Source organism: Delphinapterus leucas, chromosome 16, assembly GCF_059928025.1.
Source record: "Delphinapterus leucas isolate spDelLeu-1000000601 "Yukka" chromosome 16, BTC_Dleu_Yukka2, whole genome shotgun sequence".
NCBI lineage: Eukaryota > Metazoa > Chordata > Mammalia > Artiodactyla > Monodontidae > Delphinapterus > Delphinapterus leucas.
The window spans coordinates 11,061,096-11,077,491 of NC_143144.1; the positions used below are offsets into that span (position 1 = coordinate 11,061,096).

Here is a 16,396-nt window from a genome sequence, read left to right on the forward strand (position 1 = left end):
GTACGGTGCTGGTCAGAAGAGAGTCACAATGTTTGTTCCAGAATTTTTCTACCCACCAAACAAAGGCAGAGAGCCCTGCTTTCAGAAGACCTGACAAAGATGAAATAGGGTTAATGTCTGTTTGATAATACATTTATAATATATAATATAACTATTCAGATATTATCCCCTCTCTCTACCTTCGAGTATCACTCCACACAAAATGGGTCCTCAGGTGAATGAATGAAGCGTGTTCACTTGTTTTCCCATTACACAGAGATTAGGGGAAAAACAAAACATTACACTGGTAAAAAAAAAAAAAATGCTGAATTGCATCTCATTATTTTAGCCATATAACGCCACTTCACCATTTTCATGTTTGCATTTAGTTTGAAGCTTTTTCTGTCAACACAGAGGAAGAACCCAGAGCTTCTGGAGTTGAAAGTGTATGCAGTATGCCTTTCATGGCAAAGTATCTTTTAAACAGAGTGATAAGAGCAACAAAAATATTGAGTGAATCTATGCAGGTATCACAGAAAAGAGGATACATTGTGGAATTTCAAGAGAAATTCATCTTGAAACTTTGTATCAGGAGAAAATATTTGACTGTTTTTTCAAATGGCAAGAAAATATGCACTCTACCATGCCTGTAGTTGAAAGCTATGTTCTCTCAAGCCCTGGGATCTATTGCTAATTTTAGATTCAGGATCAACAAAGATAAATCTAAACTAATTGGCTTCTGACTGAGTTACGTGGTTAAATCCACTGTAATTCACGTAATCTTCTTGGGTTCACTCTCCTATTCCTTTTCTTTTTAATAGTTGAAGTAGAATTTAAAGTATCAACTATCTGTGATTTCTGAGAGAGAACACTTAACTTCTTGTGATTGGAGGGTGGAGATATTCCTTGTAACCAGAATTTGGCTTATCAGCAAAAGTTTTGAGCTCTGTCTCCATTTCTTCTTCCCAACTTAAACTTTGCATAGCATTGCTATGTTCCCCTTGTGTGAATGAGAATTGGATTGGGGCAGCAGTCCCCAGCCTTTTTGGCACCAGGGACCAGTTTCGTGGAATCAGTTTCTCCGCAGACGGGGCTGGGGGGTGGGAGATGGTTCAGGCGGTAATGGGAGCGATGGGAAGCTATGGGGAGCGGCAGATGAAGCTTCGCTCCCGTGCGCACTGCTTACCTCCTGCTGTGCGGCCCGATGCCGGCCCGGGGGTTGGGGACCCCTCGATTGGGGCATCCACATCCTGTGTTTGTAAGGCCCAAAAGTGTGAAAAACCTTGGTGCTTTTGGAGAATTTAAGTATAAAAGTATGGAGGAATGTCATAGAACAGTATGGGAAAGATGGGTAAGGATTCTTACAGGACCTATGAATCAGACCACTGCTATCTTCTTTTCTGGCTAATGCAGTGAACAGGAATATAGTTCTCATATGGATTTGATCTGAGTTTATGCAAATGCAACCTTAAAATGCTTCCTAGTGGATTCAGCAGTGTGAGTGCCATTGAAACTGTGGACTTAGGCTGGTCACTAGTGACCTTATCTCTCTTACCTGTTTCTTTCAGTCATTGCAAAACAGTTAACCATGGTCATTAGTATTAGCATTATAGTATCCCTCAGATTGAGCAATATATTTGGATTATAGTAAATATGTTTAATAACATTATCAGCTACAGATCTTGAATACAAACAGGGATATAGACCTTTATCTGTGAGTTCTGTTGCTTTTGTATGACTTTTGTTTAACAAGCTGCCTTTATTATATCCAGGGAATTCTAGAGGGACCACCTGATAACGAATGTATTGCTTGCAGATTTGAATATTGGTAAAATTTTTAAAAAGTACACAGTTTAAAATGTAGATAAGCTCTACTACTGGCATTTCAGATATGCTGTTGGTAGAAATCTTGGCATGCTAGAAATTTTAAAAAGGTGTTCTAAAAAATGCAAAGCTTGCACCATCAAATCTATTTTTGTCTTTGCTCAAATTGAGAAATTTTGTATGTTTGCATTTGTGAGCATGTGTGTTTGGGAGGACCTTAGCTTCCTGTTTTCCATTGTGCCCATGGGACTAATCGGCCAAGGAGTTATGACACAGTCAAGAATGGGCATAGGTTATAGGCTGGCTACGGCAAGAAATGACATTTATCAAATATCATTTTCATGCCTCAACTTGTATTCTGCTGTATCCTACTTAAGAAGCCAACCAAGACCTTGTATGAAATAAATTATAGAACAACAAACCAGTTGACACGTATTGTCCCTCAATAAACAATGCACAAATGAGCACATTTTCTGCTTTCATTATCCCTTTATATTTTTATGTTATAAAATAAAATGGATTTAATCTTTGAGAAGGGGACTGAAATAAATACCTGCTGTGTCTGAGACTGTTCTTATAAACCATTAATTTAATCATCATAACAGCTCTACAAGGTGATGGAGTTTGGTTTACAAGAAATCAAGGTTTATAGAGCTTAAGTAATGTGCTGATGGTCATACAAGTAGTAGGTGATAAAGTAGCAATTTGACTTCAAGCCTTTCCCTAGAGATTTTCCCCTGACATCATTATATTATCAGCTGTAAGATGATATCAGCATCACATACCATCCATCTGCATGCAAAACTTTCTGCATGTCAGAAGGACCATTTTACAATAAAGATAGCAGCATGGCTCCTGAAAAAAGCAACAAATTTTTTTGGTAAAGGATTTGCCATATAACATTAATATGCATTCAAGATGTAGTCTAGTCCAGTACCGTTTGGTGATTGTCACTGCCTATTCAGATCTTTGACTCAGGTTCTGAAGATGATTCTCTGAGATAAAGATGCACTACCCTCCTTAATGTGTTTCCCCATAGGTTGTATTGCCCGTACTGTCAGCTCACCAAACCAGCATCTGTTGAGAACTGATGATGTCATCAGTTGCTGTTTAGATCTAAGTGCCCCAAGCATCTCCTTCCGAATTAACGGGCAACCTGTTCAAGGCATGTTTGAGAATTTCAACATTGATGGCCTCTTCTTTCCAGTTGTCAGTTTCTCTGCAGGAATCAAGTTAGTATTTCTATGTTTTTTGCTCTGTTTGCCTTCTCACTTCTCATTCTTTCATGGAAGACTCTGCACTGCCATCACACTTGCTCTGCTAACTTTCTCTCTCTCACTCCTGGGCGTCTAGACGTCCACAGGGCATTTTGCCCCTTCCTTGAAGGGTGAAGATAAGATTCACCTAAGAGGAGAATCTCAGGAGGCTGAATCCTTTGTTCATATATCCAACCATTTAGATATGCAGTCTGCTGACTATCCTTCTATCCAGTGTTCCCGAAATATTTCAAGTCCATTTAAGTTCACTTTTTTATTTAATAAGGGTAAATAAACAATGTTGCATTAAAAATACCATTTATTTTCTCATATTTATTTTCATTAATTTTTCTTTTCATTACATTCTTCCACCCTACTCCAAACCCCCTCATTTCTACAGAAACCACATGTTTTTTGGTTGATCAGGTCAAGATGACTCCTTTCCATGTCACCCTGTACCTGCTATACTTGTAAATTATCTGCGTGTGGTCAGCTGGGTCAAGGTAGTTTCCTCTAACCCTTTGCTTTTTTGCTACTACCAGATGGAAGAGAAATTAAAGTGATAATTTAGTATGTAGAAGTATCATTTGAGTCCCCTTTAAGGAATTTCACAGGGAAATCGGACTGTGACTATTTTTTCTTTTTATCAGATCTCATCCAGCCCTGCAATTTTAAGTATACAGATAATTTAGAAAGTCTGTTCTTTCTCTGTTGATTATTTGGGCACCTTGAGACATTAAATGACCAAATACTATGAACAGGTATTTCATTCACATAGGAATATAGTGCATATGCTTTTATTATTTCTCCAGAGAGTGATAAGTTTTTGCTGAGCCATTAACATAATTTAATCAGGTTTTACTTTTATGATTAGAGGCTCTTAATCTCTAATGTACTGACATTATGGTGGTACTTAGAAAAAAAATGTGGCTTCTGACAAAGCTAATTTTGTACTCATAATTTATTCCTCTATTCTGTTGATTAGGAAACTTTTCTGTATGCCAGAGATATAACCGACCCCGACATGCATCCTTTTCAGGGTACGCTTTCTGCTTGGGGGGAGACATGGAGAATTTAAGTTCCTTCCTCCACCCGGGTATGCTCCTTGTTATGAAGCTGTTCTGCCAAAAGAAAAGTTGAAAGTGGAACACAGCCGAGAGTACAAGCAAGAAAGGACATATACACGGGACCTCCTGGGTCCCACAGTTTCCCTGACACAAGCCGCCTTCACACCGATCCCCGTGGATACCAGCCAGGTACCCAGATCCTCAGCTGTGATGGCAACGTTTGAATTGCAGTCATTCCCATATGTAGTGGCTTTCAAACTTTTGCCTGCAACCCATACAAATGCATTTTACAGTAATACAATTTATATGTATAATTGGTTTCATAAACTAATGCTTACCCTTACCATGTCCCCTTAGCCATTTGCCTAGTCTATTCTATTTTGTTTTTTAAGGGCGGTTTCAAGCCAGTAAATTGACTTTATAATGTACTAATGGGCCACAACCTGAGGTAATGCATACTAATTTTAGAGTGTTGTTTACTTACCTAGGGTAGTGGTGGAGTTTTCAATTTCTTCCCCCATCTGGATACACTTGGTATTTTGAAGTGATTTAACTGACTTTTATCTTGGGTAGAGATTGAGGTCATGAGCTCTAGGATTATGATCAAAATGCCTGGGATCGAATGTATGCTCTGGGACTTGAGAAAATTACTCATCACATTCATTGGGATGTTCAGAGTATGTTTGATATAGTTAATAAATAACACCTTGGCACAGTACTTTGCAAATAAGCACCCAAGCAATGTTAGCACCCAAGCAATGTTAGCAGTTACTCTTGCTTTTCTCCTTCATAGACTTGAAAGTATCCTGACATTGACAATGAATTAAGTATTGCTCTATTTTAATGGTGAAGTAACTTCATTCCGGTTGGTTAGATATTCATAGTTTGTTCATTAGCTTTTGAAGATGAGAGAAATGTCTGAAGTCTGAAATAGAATTAATAGCAGGCCTCAGAAGCTTCCATTGTTTGGTTCCTTGAACCATATTTCTTGTCTCTCCCTGCTGGCTTTGTATATGATGCAGTAACATAAACAAACAAGCTTTGTTCATGGCTAAAATTCAGTTTGTGTTGCCATCGCTGGAACGTGCCAGGGTGTGTATGGCGCTACCAGAGTTGAGCAGTAAGCACGATTGGAGGATGGAAATGGACTGGAATGGACAGTGGGATTCTGTGCTGTCACTAGCACATTTAGGATTTCCTGAGCCCTGGATAACCTCTACTGTTTGGAGGGAAGGAGACAGGGATGGCCTGCCCCCTGTGGAAACTCTGCCGCATCCATGGGCATGGTGGGCAGTTGCCTGCTCTCTGTGTTGAGGGACTGCTTGTGGGGCACATGCCAGTACATCGCCAGGTGTGCCCAGCCAACCCGTCACCTGGAAAACCATTTTGTGTTATGAAGAGGCTGTTAAACTTCCCCTTTTTAATGGGAACATGTTCACATTTTTTCGCCTGAGCCTTATATTTGGAAACCACTAAAAGTAACAGAGTTAGGGAAAACATAAATCACTGCCAACAGATATTTCTAGACACAGAGAGCGAGCGGATTATCTTTTGGACACTGAATTGCCTTCATTCCCGCCGGTGGGTGCTGGCCAGGTTGGTTTAAGAACTCTGGGATGATTTCTCTTTTTAAATAATGCATATTCTGGTGGTTATACCAAATCCATTAGGACTTTTTTCTTAATGATGGCTGTCCTCAGCAATACTCTGTTTTCTTTCTTTCTAACTTTCATTCATAATTTCCCCAAATTTACCTATTAATTGCTTAGATACCTAGTTTTACAAATTTAGATTAGATGGTTTGGAACCTTGTTATGTGATTATATTTTAATGGTTGATGAGACTGTTTTATTTGGTTCAACTCACAGTGAGGACGATTAACACTGCATTTTCTTGCATTTCTTTCTGATGTGTTTTCTTTTTCTTTTTTTCAATTTTAGATTGTGTTGCCTCCCCACCTGGAGAGGATAAGAGAAAAGCTGGCAGAGAATATCCATGAACTCTGGGTTATGAATAAAATTGAACTTGGCTGGCAGTATGGTCCGGTACATAATTTTGTAAATTATTTTTAGATTCTGTTAATACATCTTTCTGAAAACATAACTTCTTCTCACTCATCCTGCTACGTGGTGACATGAGTCGATCCGATTGATTTTTTTTCCCCTACACTTTAGTTTTTGGGCATTTTTTCTTTATGAGAGGGAATGACATTAGTGGCGGGTTCATTGAAGGATGGCTTAGTTGCCTAGACAGTTGAAAAGTTATCAGTCTTCAGGCTGAAAGTTACATTTTTAAATCAAGGTTAACACATACAGATAATAGGCATTGATTTCTAAGGAACTCAGGAAAAAAACTGAAATTGAAAGTGAAAACTGAAAATGGAAAGAAGTCAGTTTACTCTCCTCCCCCGATGTTTCACTTCTTTTAGTCCCCATTGTACGTAGCAGTGTAAGTCCTCTTGGCAAAGATTCAAGTTGGTTTCGTAAGTGGAAGAGAGGCTGAGAAATAATGACTGCATGCGTTTCCAAATGATTATTTTTCAGAGAACTTACTTTACAGTTTATCAATAAAATTTAGATGAAATAAAACCAAAACAACTTCCCGTGTAATCCCAGCGTAGCATATGTCGTTTTTTAGCAGGACTGTGGCAACGCTTTCATTTTTATGATATTAATAGCCTAAGTATCCCAAAGGTTGTAACACTTTCTTATATTTGACTGAATATAGAAATGAGTGTATTCAGCCAGTCATACTTATTACATTGAGCTTTGAATAATGACATTTAGTATTAGTATTAGTGATAATACCATATGATACTTTATACTAATTGGTATGTTTGTTTATTTAGAGCTTTGCCTTTTTACATATACTCCCGATTACAAGTAATAGGTTAATTTTCCTAACAGCACACTGGGCTGTGTGTTATTATTTCAGTTTGACCAGTGATGTCACAGCCGGGGATTCTCATAGAGCTGTCAAATGCCCTGACAGCTAGTTAGTAGCTGTGCTAAGACTAGGATGTATGTCCTCTAGCTTCTAGTCCAGAATTGTTTTTCACTGTTAAGACTTAACTGATGCATGATCAGAAAATGGGATCCTTTCATTAACTGAGTAATGGTTAGACAGTTGTCAAATCAGCAAGCACTTACAAAGTCACCTTGTTAAGTATATAGTTTTGTGCTATAGTCATGGACTTTTAAAAATAGAGGAAATGAGTAAATGCTAGAGAAGATATTTACCATCAGTCAAAGTCAGTAAAAGGAGAGATATCATGAAGGTGTGCCTAGTCAATTACCAGAGGAGTTACTGACAGAATTTACCACAGGATTCAAGATGAGGCAGAGATTTGAGTTACGGACAAAATTTGGAGAAAGATAATTACAGGCTAGGATTTAAAAACATCTCATAACAACTCCCCTCCAAAAAAAAAAAAAAAAAAAAAAAACCCGTACAGTAACAGGAACTGTTTAACAGGCGTATGCTCAAGAAAGATGATTTCTATCGCAAGCTTCTAAAGGTTGCCTAAATGATTACGTTCTACAGTGAACTTACTTATGTTTCTTTTTTTAAAAAAAGAGGAAATATAAGGTCTCACTATTATCTATTTTTGCAGTTAAATCCAGTTCATTTCAATACCATACTTTCTAATGCTGCTAGTCTGTAGATGCTGAAAGAGAATACGGTGCCTCTGAGCCATCCTGGTTGCTGCCAGTTATCCTTCACCTGGTCCTGGCTGGTTAAAGCAACCTTGGGCTTTATGTTTATTGGGCCTCCAGGGTGGAGATTAAGCACTTAGTCTGTTGCTGTAGTGCTGGCACCTGGCACCTTTCCTGGGACAAGGAACATACTCAAACACTTGCTGGTAGAACGAAACGGTTGTTTTCTTAGGGCTCATTCTGGACAGGCACAGCTCCAGGTATCATGTCAGAGGGTCAGCAATTTGGGAGAGTCTCAAACTGACACGTGAGGAGATTTCACATTGTTCTACCGTGTAATAATTGACCTTGTGTCCTGCTTCTTTTACAAGGGCTTTCCTAAAACTCCTTTCAGATAAGTGGCCACCATCCCTGACTTTATGATCTCTGTTAGTCTAGACTTAGGTACATCCCTGTTATTGAGACTAATTCCATAAATTCTTTGACATTTTAAATGAAGTGTTCAACTGTGTTTTACTTTAGAGCAGTTTGAACTGTTGAATAAGTTGGGGTTTTTTGTTTGTTTTTACTTTTTGGAAAGAACTTAGTTTCTTTAAATGTCTTTGCGATGTGTTTCACAGGAGCATCACGTAAGAGCTCTATTTTATGGAATAACGTCAGGCCTGTCCATTCAGGCATTCGTGCGTCCCTTTTGCCTAGTATTCGCCTGATGTGCTTGGTACTGGGGTCACCAAATTGAAAAGACCTTGTTTTAGTCAGTTTGCCTTTTTTAAGAGCTTCTGGTTTAGCTGAGTGATAGATACACAAACAATTACAAGCTAAGTACTGTAATGGAGATGCTAACTGTGAGGGAGGAATATTTACAGCTTTTCTGGGGAAATCAGGGAGGGCTTCCAGGAGGTGGTAAATATTTGCTCTGCTGTTTTTGTGGAGGAGCAGTGAGCCTGGAGGCAGGAAAAGGGGTCAGGGAGAGGACTCAGGTGGCCCAGGTGAGAGGTTGTGAGTTTCCCAACTGTGTGCCGGCAGTGGGGCTGGAGAGACATGACTGCAGATGTTTTGAAGTTCCACTATGGGATGTGGATAAGAGAGGGAAGGAAATCTGGGTAGATTTCTGGTTTTAGCTTGGACACACGAGAGGATGATGGGGTCAGTTACTCTCTGGCGTAGAGAATAGAGGGGAAGTGGAAATTACACGAACACAGATTAAATTATCTCCGGAATTGGGCATGTTCATTTTTACCTTTATGTTTAGAATTTACTGTTACATTTTGTAACTCTAGATTTCATTTCCAAAGTTACACACTTGAATAAATAAATTATATGCTTTTGTGTAAGTCCTGTTCATTTGCAATGATCACTGGAAAGAAAGGAATAACTATCTTGTTTTTAACTTGGCGACTCCTGAAAACTTAAAAAAAAATTCTTACTCGTGTTTACCTACATTTTATGTGGCATTTATAAAGCCTGGTAATTATTACCATGGAGTAATTTGTTCCCTGACAGCATATGGCTGTGATCGTGGTGTCACCACGGCAGTAATGCCTGTGTAATTTAGGTCTCTAAGAAGATAAAAACCTAATTACTAATGCAAGGGTACAGAACATCTTTCTCATTAATTCATCCCTAAAATCTTGAATTTAGTTTATTCTGATTGCTAATCCACGTTTTCAAGGATTGATATGAAAAATGGCTGTGGGATGTTAACTGACTTCGGTAAAGCACTGGAGTGATTTGTGAGAGCAGAAGTAGCTTACATGGGGTGGAATGAACAGCTGGAACCACCTCCAAGAGTTTGTATCAGTCAGTCATGATGTTAATTGATGTCTCTAATCCGTTTGGCTCTAAACACGTAAAACCTCCTGCACATCAAAACTAAGTGATTACTACACCTTCTTACCTAGAATTCATTTCAGTTTACAAAATATTTGTTCCGTGCCTGCCATGTACCTGGCATGTTCTAGGTGTTGGGAACACATTGTCAAAAAGCAAAAGAGATCAAATTCCTGTTCCTTTGGTTATACATTCTAGTTGCAGGGAGATAGACAGTAATGCAATAAATAAAGACCTAGTCTGTTCGCAGGTGGTAACTGTTATGGGAAAAAAAAAGTAGGGTGGGTGGGCAGATTAGCATATTAGGAAGGCGGACAGAATGAGCCTCATTGAGGAAGTAAGACTGAAGCAAATGCTGGAAGTTGCTGGGAGAGTGGGCATGGGGGATTCAGGGTAGAGCAGGCATGGACACTGGGGCCAGGAACGGTGCCAAATGGAAGACATCAGGAAGCCCAGACAATGCCAGGCTTGACCACTGACCTCGAATATTAGCCGTGCCTGGGAGATGACAGAGGCAGCTTAGCTGGGATGATGGTCTGGGTTTCCCTTCTTGCTTCCCCCTTCGCTTTCCTCCATGCAATTAGATTACCATTGCTAGTATCTGACCTTAGAAACTATTATATGTGGATATCCTGTTCTGTTTTAGGTTAGAGATGACAATAAGAGACAGCACCCGTGTCTGGTGGAGTTCTGCAAGCTGCCTGAACAGGAACGCAATTACAACTTACAGATGTCGCTTGAGACCCTGAAGTGAGTGTCTTAGATTTCCTATCTTCCTATCTGTATTACACGAAAGAAACCAAGTGTTGATATTATGCTTTCACTCATTTTAATTCCGGTTAGAAATTTCCATAATGCATTGGTAGATTGGATCAATATTTGTTTGGAACAGACTTTGAGCATATTAACTTTATGTCTTTGTGCTCTATGTAAGTATCTCCCAAAGAGTATTCTACAGATGTTTATGGGTTTTTCGGAATACAAGGATTTTGGCATTGGATGCAGTGCTCCTCAGAATGTCAGTCATAAATTGTTACCAGTGTGTGACTAGGTAAATGAAGGTTTGAACAAGTGTTTAGAAATTTTTATACCAATTTAAGGTATTGCATTGAGCTTTGAATAATGGCATTTATTATTAGTGTTAGTGGTAATACCATATGATACTTTATACTAATTAGTATGTTTATTTATTTAGAGCTTTGCCTTTTCACATACACTCTCACTTACAGGTATTGGGTTAATCTTCCTAGCAGCACACTGGGCTGTGAGTGTTATTATTTCAGGTTTACCAGTGATGTCACAGCCGGGGATTCTCATAGAACTGTCAAGTGCCCTGACAGCTAGTTAGTAGCTGTGCTGGGACTGGGATCCAGCTTCTCTAGCTTCTAGTCTAGAACAGTTTTTCACTGTAAGACTTGGTGATGCGTGATCAGAAAATAGGGTCCTTTCATTAACTCAGTAATGGTTAGACAACTGTCAAATCAGCCAAGTACCTAGGAAGTACCTTATTAAGTATATAGTTTTGCACTTTTCCATCCTTGATGGCCTCGAAGAACTGGATTTGTTCCAATAGGTCACTTATCTCAAAACCTGCTTATATTAGGAATAAACCAATACTTTTGTCCTTTTTCTGTCTTGTTTCAGTTTTGTTAAGTGCAAAGAGCTAGTTCTATTGAAGTTATTTTACCAAAGACCCAGAACATAAAACTTAGGCACTGTTTCAAATTCTAGGATTTGGGTCCAGGTATATATCTTCAAAGATCTGGTAGTGATTTTCCTTATGAAAATTAACAAATTGGGCCTAGAATGAGTTTAGGTTCTACTAGTAACTTAAAAGGAAAAGGAGTATATACAAATCGAGTGAATTGAGAAACCACTACAGGTAAAAAATGACCAAGCTTGCCTGTAATAAGGAATGCAGAACACATCACTGTGACCGCCTCTTCAGGGTCTCCTGTCTTCCTTTGTGGTCTTGATGTGAAGCTTGTACATTTAGCTTGCTAACTCACGTCAGCCCATTATTTGCCCATCTTTTACAACAAAATGTTTTTATTGAAAGTTCATGGCCTAAGATATTTTAGTTAAATTTGCAGTACATTCCCTATAATTTTAGCAATTGACAGCTAAGCTAACTAGGCAAATCCTGGGAAGCCTGGAATGTAGAGATCTCCATACCAGTCTCCCTGGTATGTTGAGCCTTTGACTGCTACACATAACCTAATCTCATTCCTAACAGCTACTGGTGGCTGGTTTGATTAAATCAGACTGCACGTACCATGGTGCTGTTGCCTATGGCGAATGCTAATAACCCTTTTCATATTTGTTAATATTTATATGGTTTTATGATGAACTAATTTCACTTGTTTCTTTAAAATTTAAATGAGGGGGAAAAGAGCTCCTATTTCTCCAAAATTCACACTATGCCCAATTCCAGTAGTTAAAGAAAGTACAGTACTTTATGTACTGTATTCACTTGGTTAGTTGATAGGCACTAGAGCAGAGTGGGTAAGAACATAGAGCCTAGATGGTTGGATGGTCTAGATTTAAAGACTTGCTCCTACAAAGGGAATCTTAGGTTCTCTGAACCTTAGACTTCTTAGCATCAGTTTAAAATGGGGATCATAGTGTATCTACTTTATGGAATTGTAGTGGGGACTAAATGATACAATACTGATAAAGCCTCTAGCACCGTAATGCCTAACAGAAGAAGCACTCCATAAAGTTCAGTTTAAAAAAAAAAAATACTGTGGGTGGGATTAGCAACTTTACTCATTTAAATTCTCAGGAGTGCCAAGTGACAAATAAGCAAACGATTATTTCAGAATATTCCTTATTTTGGATGTTGGGTGATTTCGTGTGAATGTGAATTTTTGTTGCTCTTTCTGTGATGTTTTTTATCACGTAAATTGTTGAAAAAGACAGCTTACTTCCGATTTGAATGGTCATCTGTGTGCTGTACAGCACTGCAGAAATGCTGACACCCTCTTCCAGAACAGCGCTGTACCACCCTAGCCTAAGCTACCATTTTTTAAAGTTGAAGTCTGGTTGATTTACAATGTTGTGTTAGTTTCAGGTGTACAGCAAGGTGATTCAGTTATACCTATATATATGTATATGTATGTATATTCTTTTTCAGATTCTTTCCCATTATAGTTTATTACAAGATATTGAATATAGTTCCCTGGGCTATACCGTAGGTCCTTGTTGGTTATCTATTTTATATATAGTAATATGTATAAATCCCAACTGCCTAATTTATCCCTCCCCTCCCTTTCCCCTTTGGTAACCGTAAGTTTGTTTTGTATGTCTGTGGGTCTGTTTCTGTTCTGTAAATAAGTTCATTTGTGTCTTTCTTTCTTTTTTTTTTTTAGACTTCACATATAAGTCAAATGCTATGATATGTGTCTTCCTCTGTCTGGCTTACTTCACTTAGAATGATCATCTCTAGGTCCATCCATGTTGCTGCAAATGGCATTATTTCATTCTTTTTTATGGCTGAGTAATATTACATTGTGTATATGTACCACATCTTCTTTATCCATTCATCTATTGAGGGACATTTAGGTTGCTTCCATGTCTTTAGCCTAAGCTACCATTATTCCCCACCTGAAACTATAAAACTGTCCCGACAGATCCAGTTGAAATATTAAGCTAGCTCTTCTCTTACCCATTCTGTACTCTGATCTTTTTCAAATATTTAGTGTCATTTCTCCCTATTTGAATTCTTTTAATGGCTTCCCATTGCTCTTAAGATAAAGGCAGTACCTTAATTTGCCCAGTGGTCCTGCAAGGTCTTGCTTCCCTTCTTACCACCATCATCACGTAGGAGGCTGCTCTTCTTTTTCCTTGCTTGCCATCACACTAGACTTTGTTTTGCACACCTGTTTGCACGTTCCTTTCCCCTTTTTACGTCCATTTCCTGGAATGCTCCCTTCCATGCCCTGTTCTCATCCTTTACATCTCGGGTCACTTCTTCGGGAAACATTTGCTGAGCTCCTTGATTCAATAAAGCCCCCTTTCATAGGCACTCAGCCTGTTTGTATCTCTCAGCATAGAAACTGTCCAGCTATGTATAATCACAGGATGGCCTCTCCACTCCACCAGACCTAAGTTTCTTGAGGGCAGGCATCTGATTTTGATTTTATTCACCATCTTTTGAACTTTACACAGAGCTCAGTAAATGTTTCTCGAATGAATGAACCAACGAATAAGCAATAAAGCTCAGTCTCTAGCCAGGCTTTTGTATACCAAATGGTAATCAAGGACAGGGTGCCTTCTGTTCTCTCTGTGGCTTTGTGCCAGTCTGTTTCCTCTTCTTGTCGGTGGTCATATACTTGAAGTGCTAAATTGCAGCACGAACCAATTATTGCCACTTAATCTTGTAGCAAATATGTGCTGAATGCATATGCAGGTTACTGTCGGAAGCACAGGAATCAGATGGAGAGCCCACCTCCAGCTCGTCCTTTTCCACTTCCCATACTCTGTTCCTCTCTGCTAACTTCTGCACAAGCTCCACAGCTCACGCTGCTCTCTCCCCACCCTCTGCAGACTTTAAAACCATTTTAAATGGGTGAGTTGAACGGTGTTAAGTCAAATAAAATGGTTTTAATAAAGATAATAAAAAGACCAAAGAGTTCTTACTCAGAGAACTTGGTGTGGTTGATAGCATCGAATAGATTTTTTAAATGGTCTGTTGTTCTCATTTAAAAGTCTCTTTGGGTTAGACATAGAGTTCTTAGATATGATGCCCAAAATGCGATCCATAAAAGAAAACAAAATCAATACACTGGATCTCATTGAAAGTAAAACCTTTTGTAATACAAAAGAAACCACATAGGAGATGGAGACTCAGACCACAGATTGGGAGAAAATATTTATAAATCATGTAAGTTTACATTTATAGGGTTTGTAGTAAATCATACAAGTCCTGATAAAGAAGTTGTACACAGAATATATAGGTAACTCTTACAACTCTGTAATAAGAATACATACGGCCCAATTAAAAAACAGTCAAAACGCTTGAGTATATATTTTAATAAAGAAGATATGTGAATGGCTAATAAGCACATGAAAAGATGCTCAACATCATTAGTCATTAGGAAAATGCAAACTAAATCGCAATGAGATACTACCGCACACATGCTGCAATAGCCATAATCAAAATGACAGATACACTCAGTGTTGGTGCAGATATAGAAAAAAAACTGAAATCTACATGTATTACTGATGGGACTGTAAAATGGCCCTGCCACTTGGTGGTTTCTTAAAACATTAAACGTAAATTTATGATACAACCTAGCAATTCTACTCCTACGTACCTACCCAAGAGAAATGAAAGCCTATGTTGACGCAAAGACATGTTCATAGAAGCATTATACATAACGTCCCCAAACTGGAAAAACTGCGAACATCCATCAGCTGATGAATGGATAAACAACATGTAATAGAGCCGTACACTGCAATACTATTTAACAATAAAAGGAAATAAACTACTAATGTGCATTACAGCACGGATCAACCTAAAGAACGTAAGTCAAAGAAGCCTGGCATGAAAGATTCAATACTGTATGATTCTATTTAGGTGAAATGTCCAGAAAAGACAATTCTTTTTTTTTTTTTTTTTTGCGGTACGTGGGCCTCTCCCGTTGCGGAGCGCAGGCTAAATGGCCATGGTTCATGGGCCCAGCTGCTCCGCGGCATGTGGGATTCCTCCCAGACCGGGGCACGAACCCGCATCCCCTGCATTGGCAGGCGGACTCTCAACCACTGCGCGACCAGGGAAGCCCAGAAAAGGCAATTCTTTAGAGACAGAAAGCACATTTATGATTGCTTGAGGGTGGGGATGATCAGTGACTGCAGACAGGCATGGAGAATCTGATGGGGTGATGTAAATATTCTAAAACTGGATTGTAGCGATGGTCATACAGTGCTAGCCATTATCGTCACTTAATGTATTAGACAGGGTTCTCCATACGTTATAATCAGATTGCTTGGTAGGCACGCACTCAGAAGTTTAACTACCTGGATTTAAGATAAATCCCAGTGTTATTGTCACCCTTGAGTTCCCTTAGAGCTGGGTTTGGGATCCTACTTGACCCTTTCATAGCCCTGTACGTATATCACTGCATGCAAGACACTGTGTTATAGTTAATTTTTGTCTTGGTCCTCACCGGCCTGTAGCCTTATCCCCAGAACTTAGCACAGGACCTGGCTTTCAAAAGATACTTACTGAATAGATAAATGAATGCAGGATGATGGCAGGAAACTTCCTGTTCCTTGGACAGTGTTTGAATAAGCATAGCCTGTGTTTGTTCTGTGAGTCAATTTTTGATTCTTCTGTTGCCAGTCAGTCTCATCTGAAGTGGCACATTCTTTAGATAATTTCATAGCTTCAGTTAGCTCTTGCTCTATCCATATTTTTGCAGTTTCACACTCCAAAGGTAATTTCATGGGCTCATCTCAATTTTGCCATATATAACCTAAAATTTAACTTGATAACTGTGTGTGTGTGTGTGTATCTATGTCTGTCTCCATATTGTCATTTTTTAAATGTGATGGAGGGTAAGTATAGATGGATTTTAGATACTTGCTACCTTCCTTTTGCAACTGACCCACCTTAGAAATTCTGTCATCCACAAAGTTTATGCTGTTGCATCTTATTCTATTGAGATAGGTGGAACCACTCATTGTCATGAATAGTAAAGGGTGTTGTTCTACCTAAGTCTGGGAGCTTATAAGGTTGAGTTCTAAATGTGAATGGTGAGGATCTTTCTTGGGAAAATCA

At 38.9% G+C, this 16,396-nt stretch overlaps 1 protein-coding gene across 2 annotated transcripts in view; it reads left to right on the forward strand.

Annotated features, from left to right (window-relative positions):
* Positions 1-16,396, forward strand: part of RYR2 (ryanodine receptor 2) — a 432,618-nt gene that overhangs the window by 110,447 nt on the left and 305,775 nt on the right. For both annotated transcript variants that reach the window (XM_089897470.1, XM_089897471.1), the window contains exons 17-20: positions 2,843-3,035; positions 4,099-4,315; positions 6,067-6,171; positions 10,259-10,362. In XM_089897470.1, coding sequence (XP_089753596.1) covers positions 2,843-3,035; positions 4,099-4,315; positions 6,067-6,171; positions 10,259-10,362 — 619 coding nt within the window. The remainder of the gene's footprint in view (positions 1-2,842; positions 3,036-4,098; positions 4,316-6,066; positions 6,172-10,258; positions 10,363-16,396) is intronic.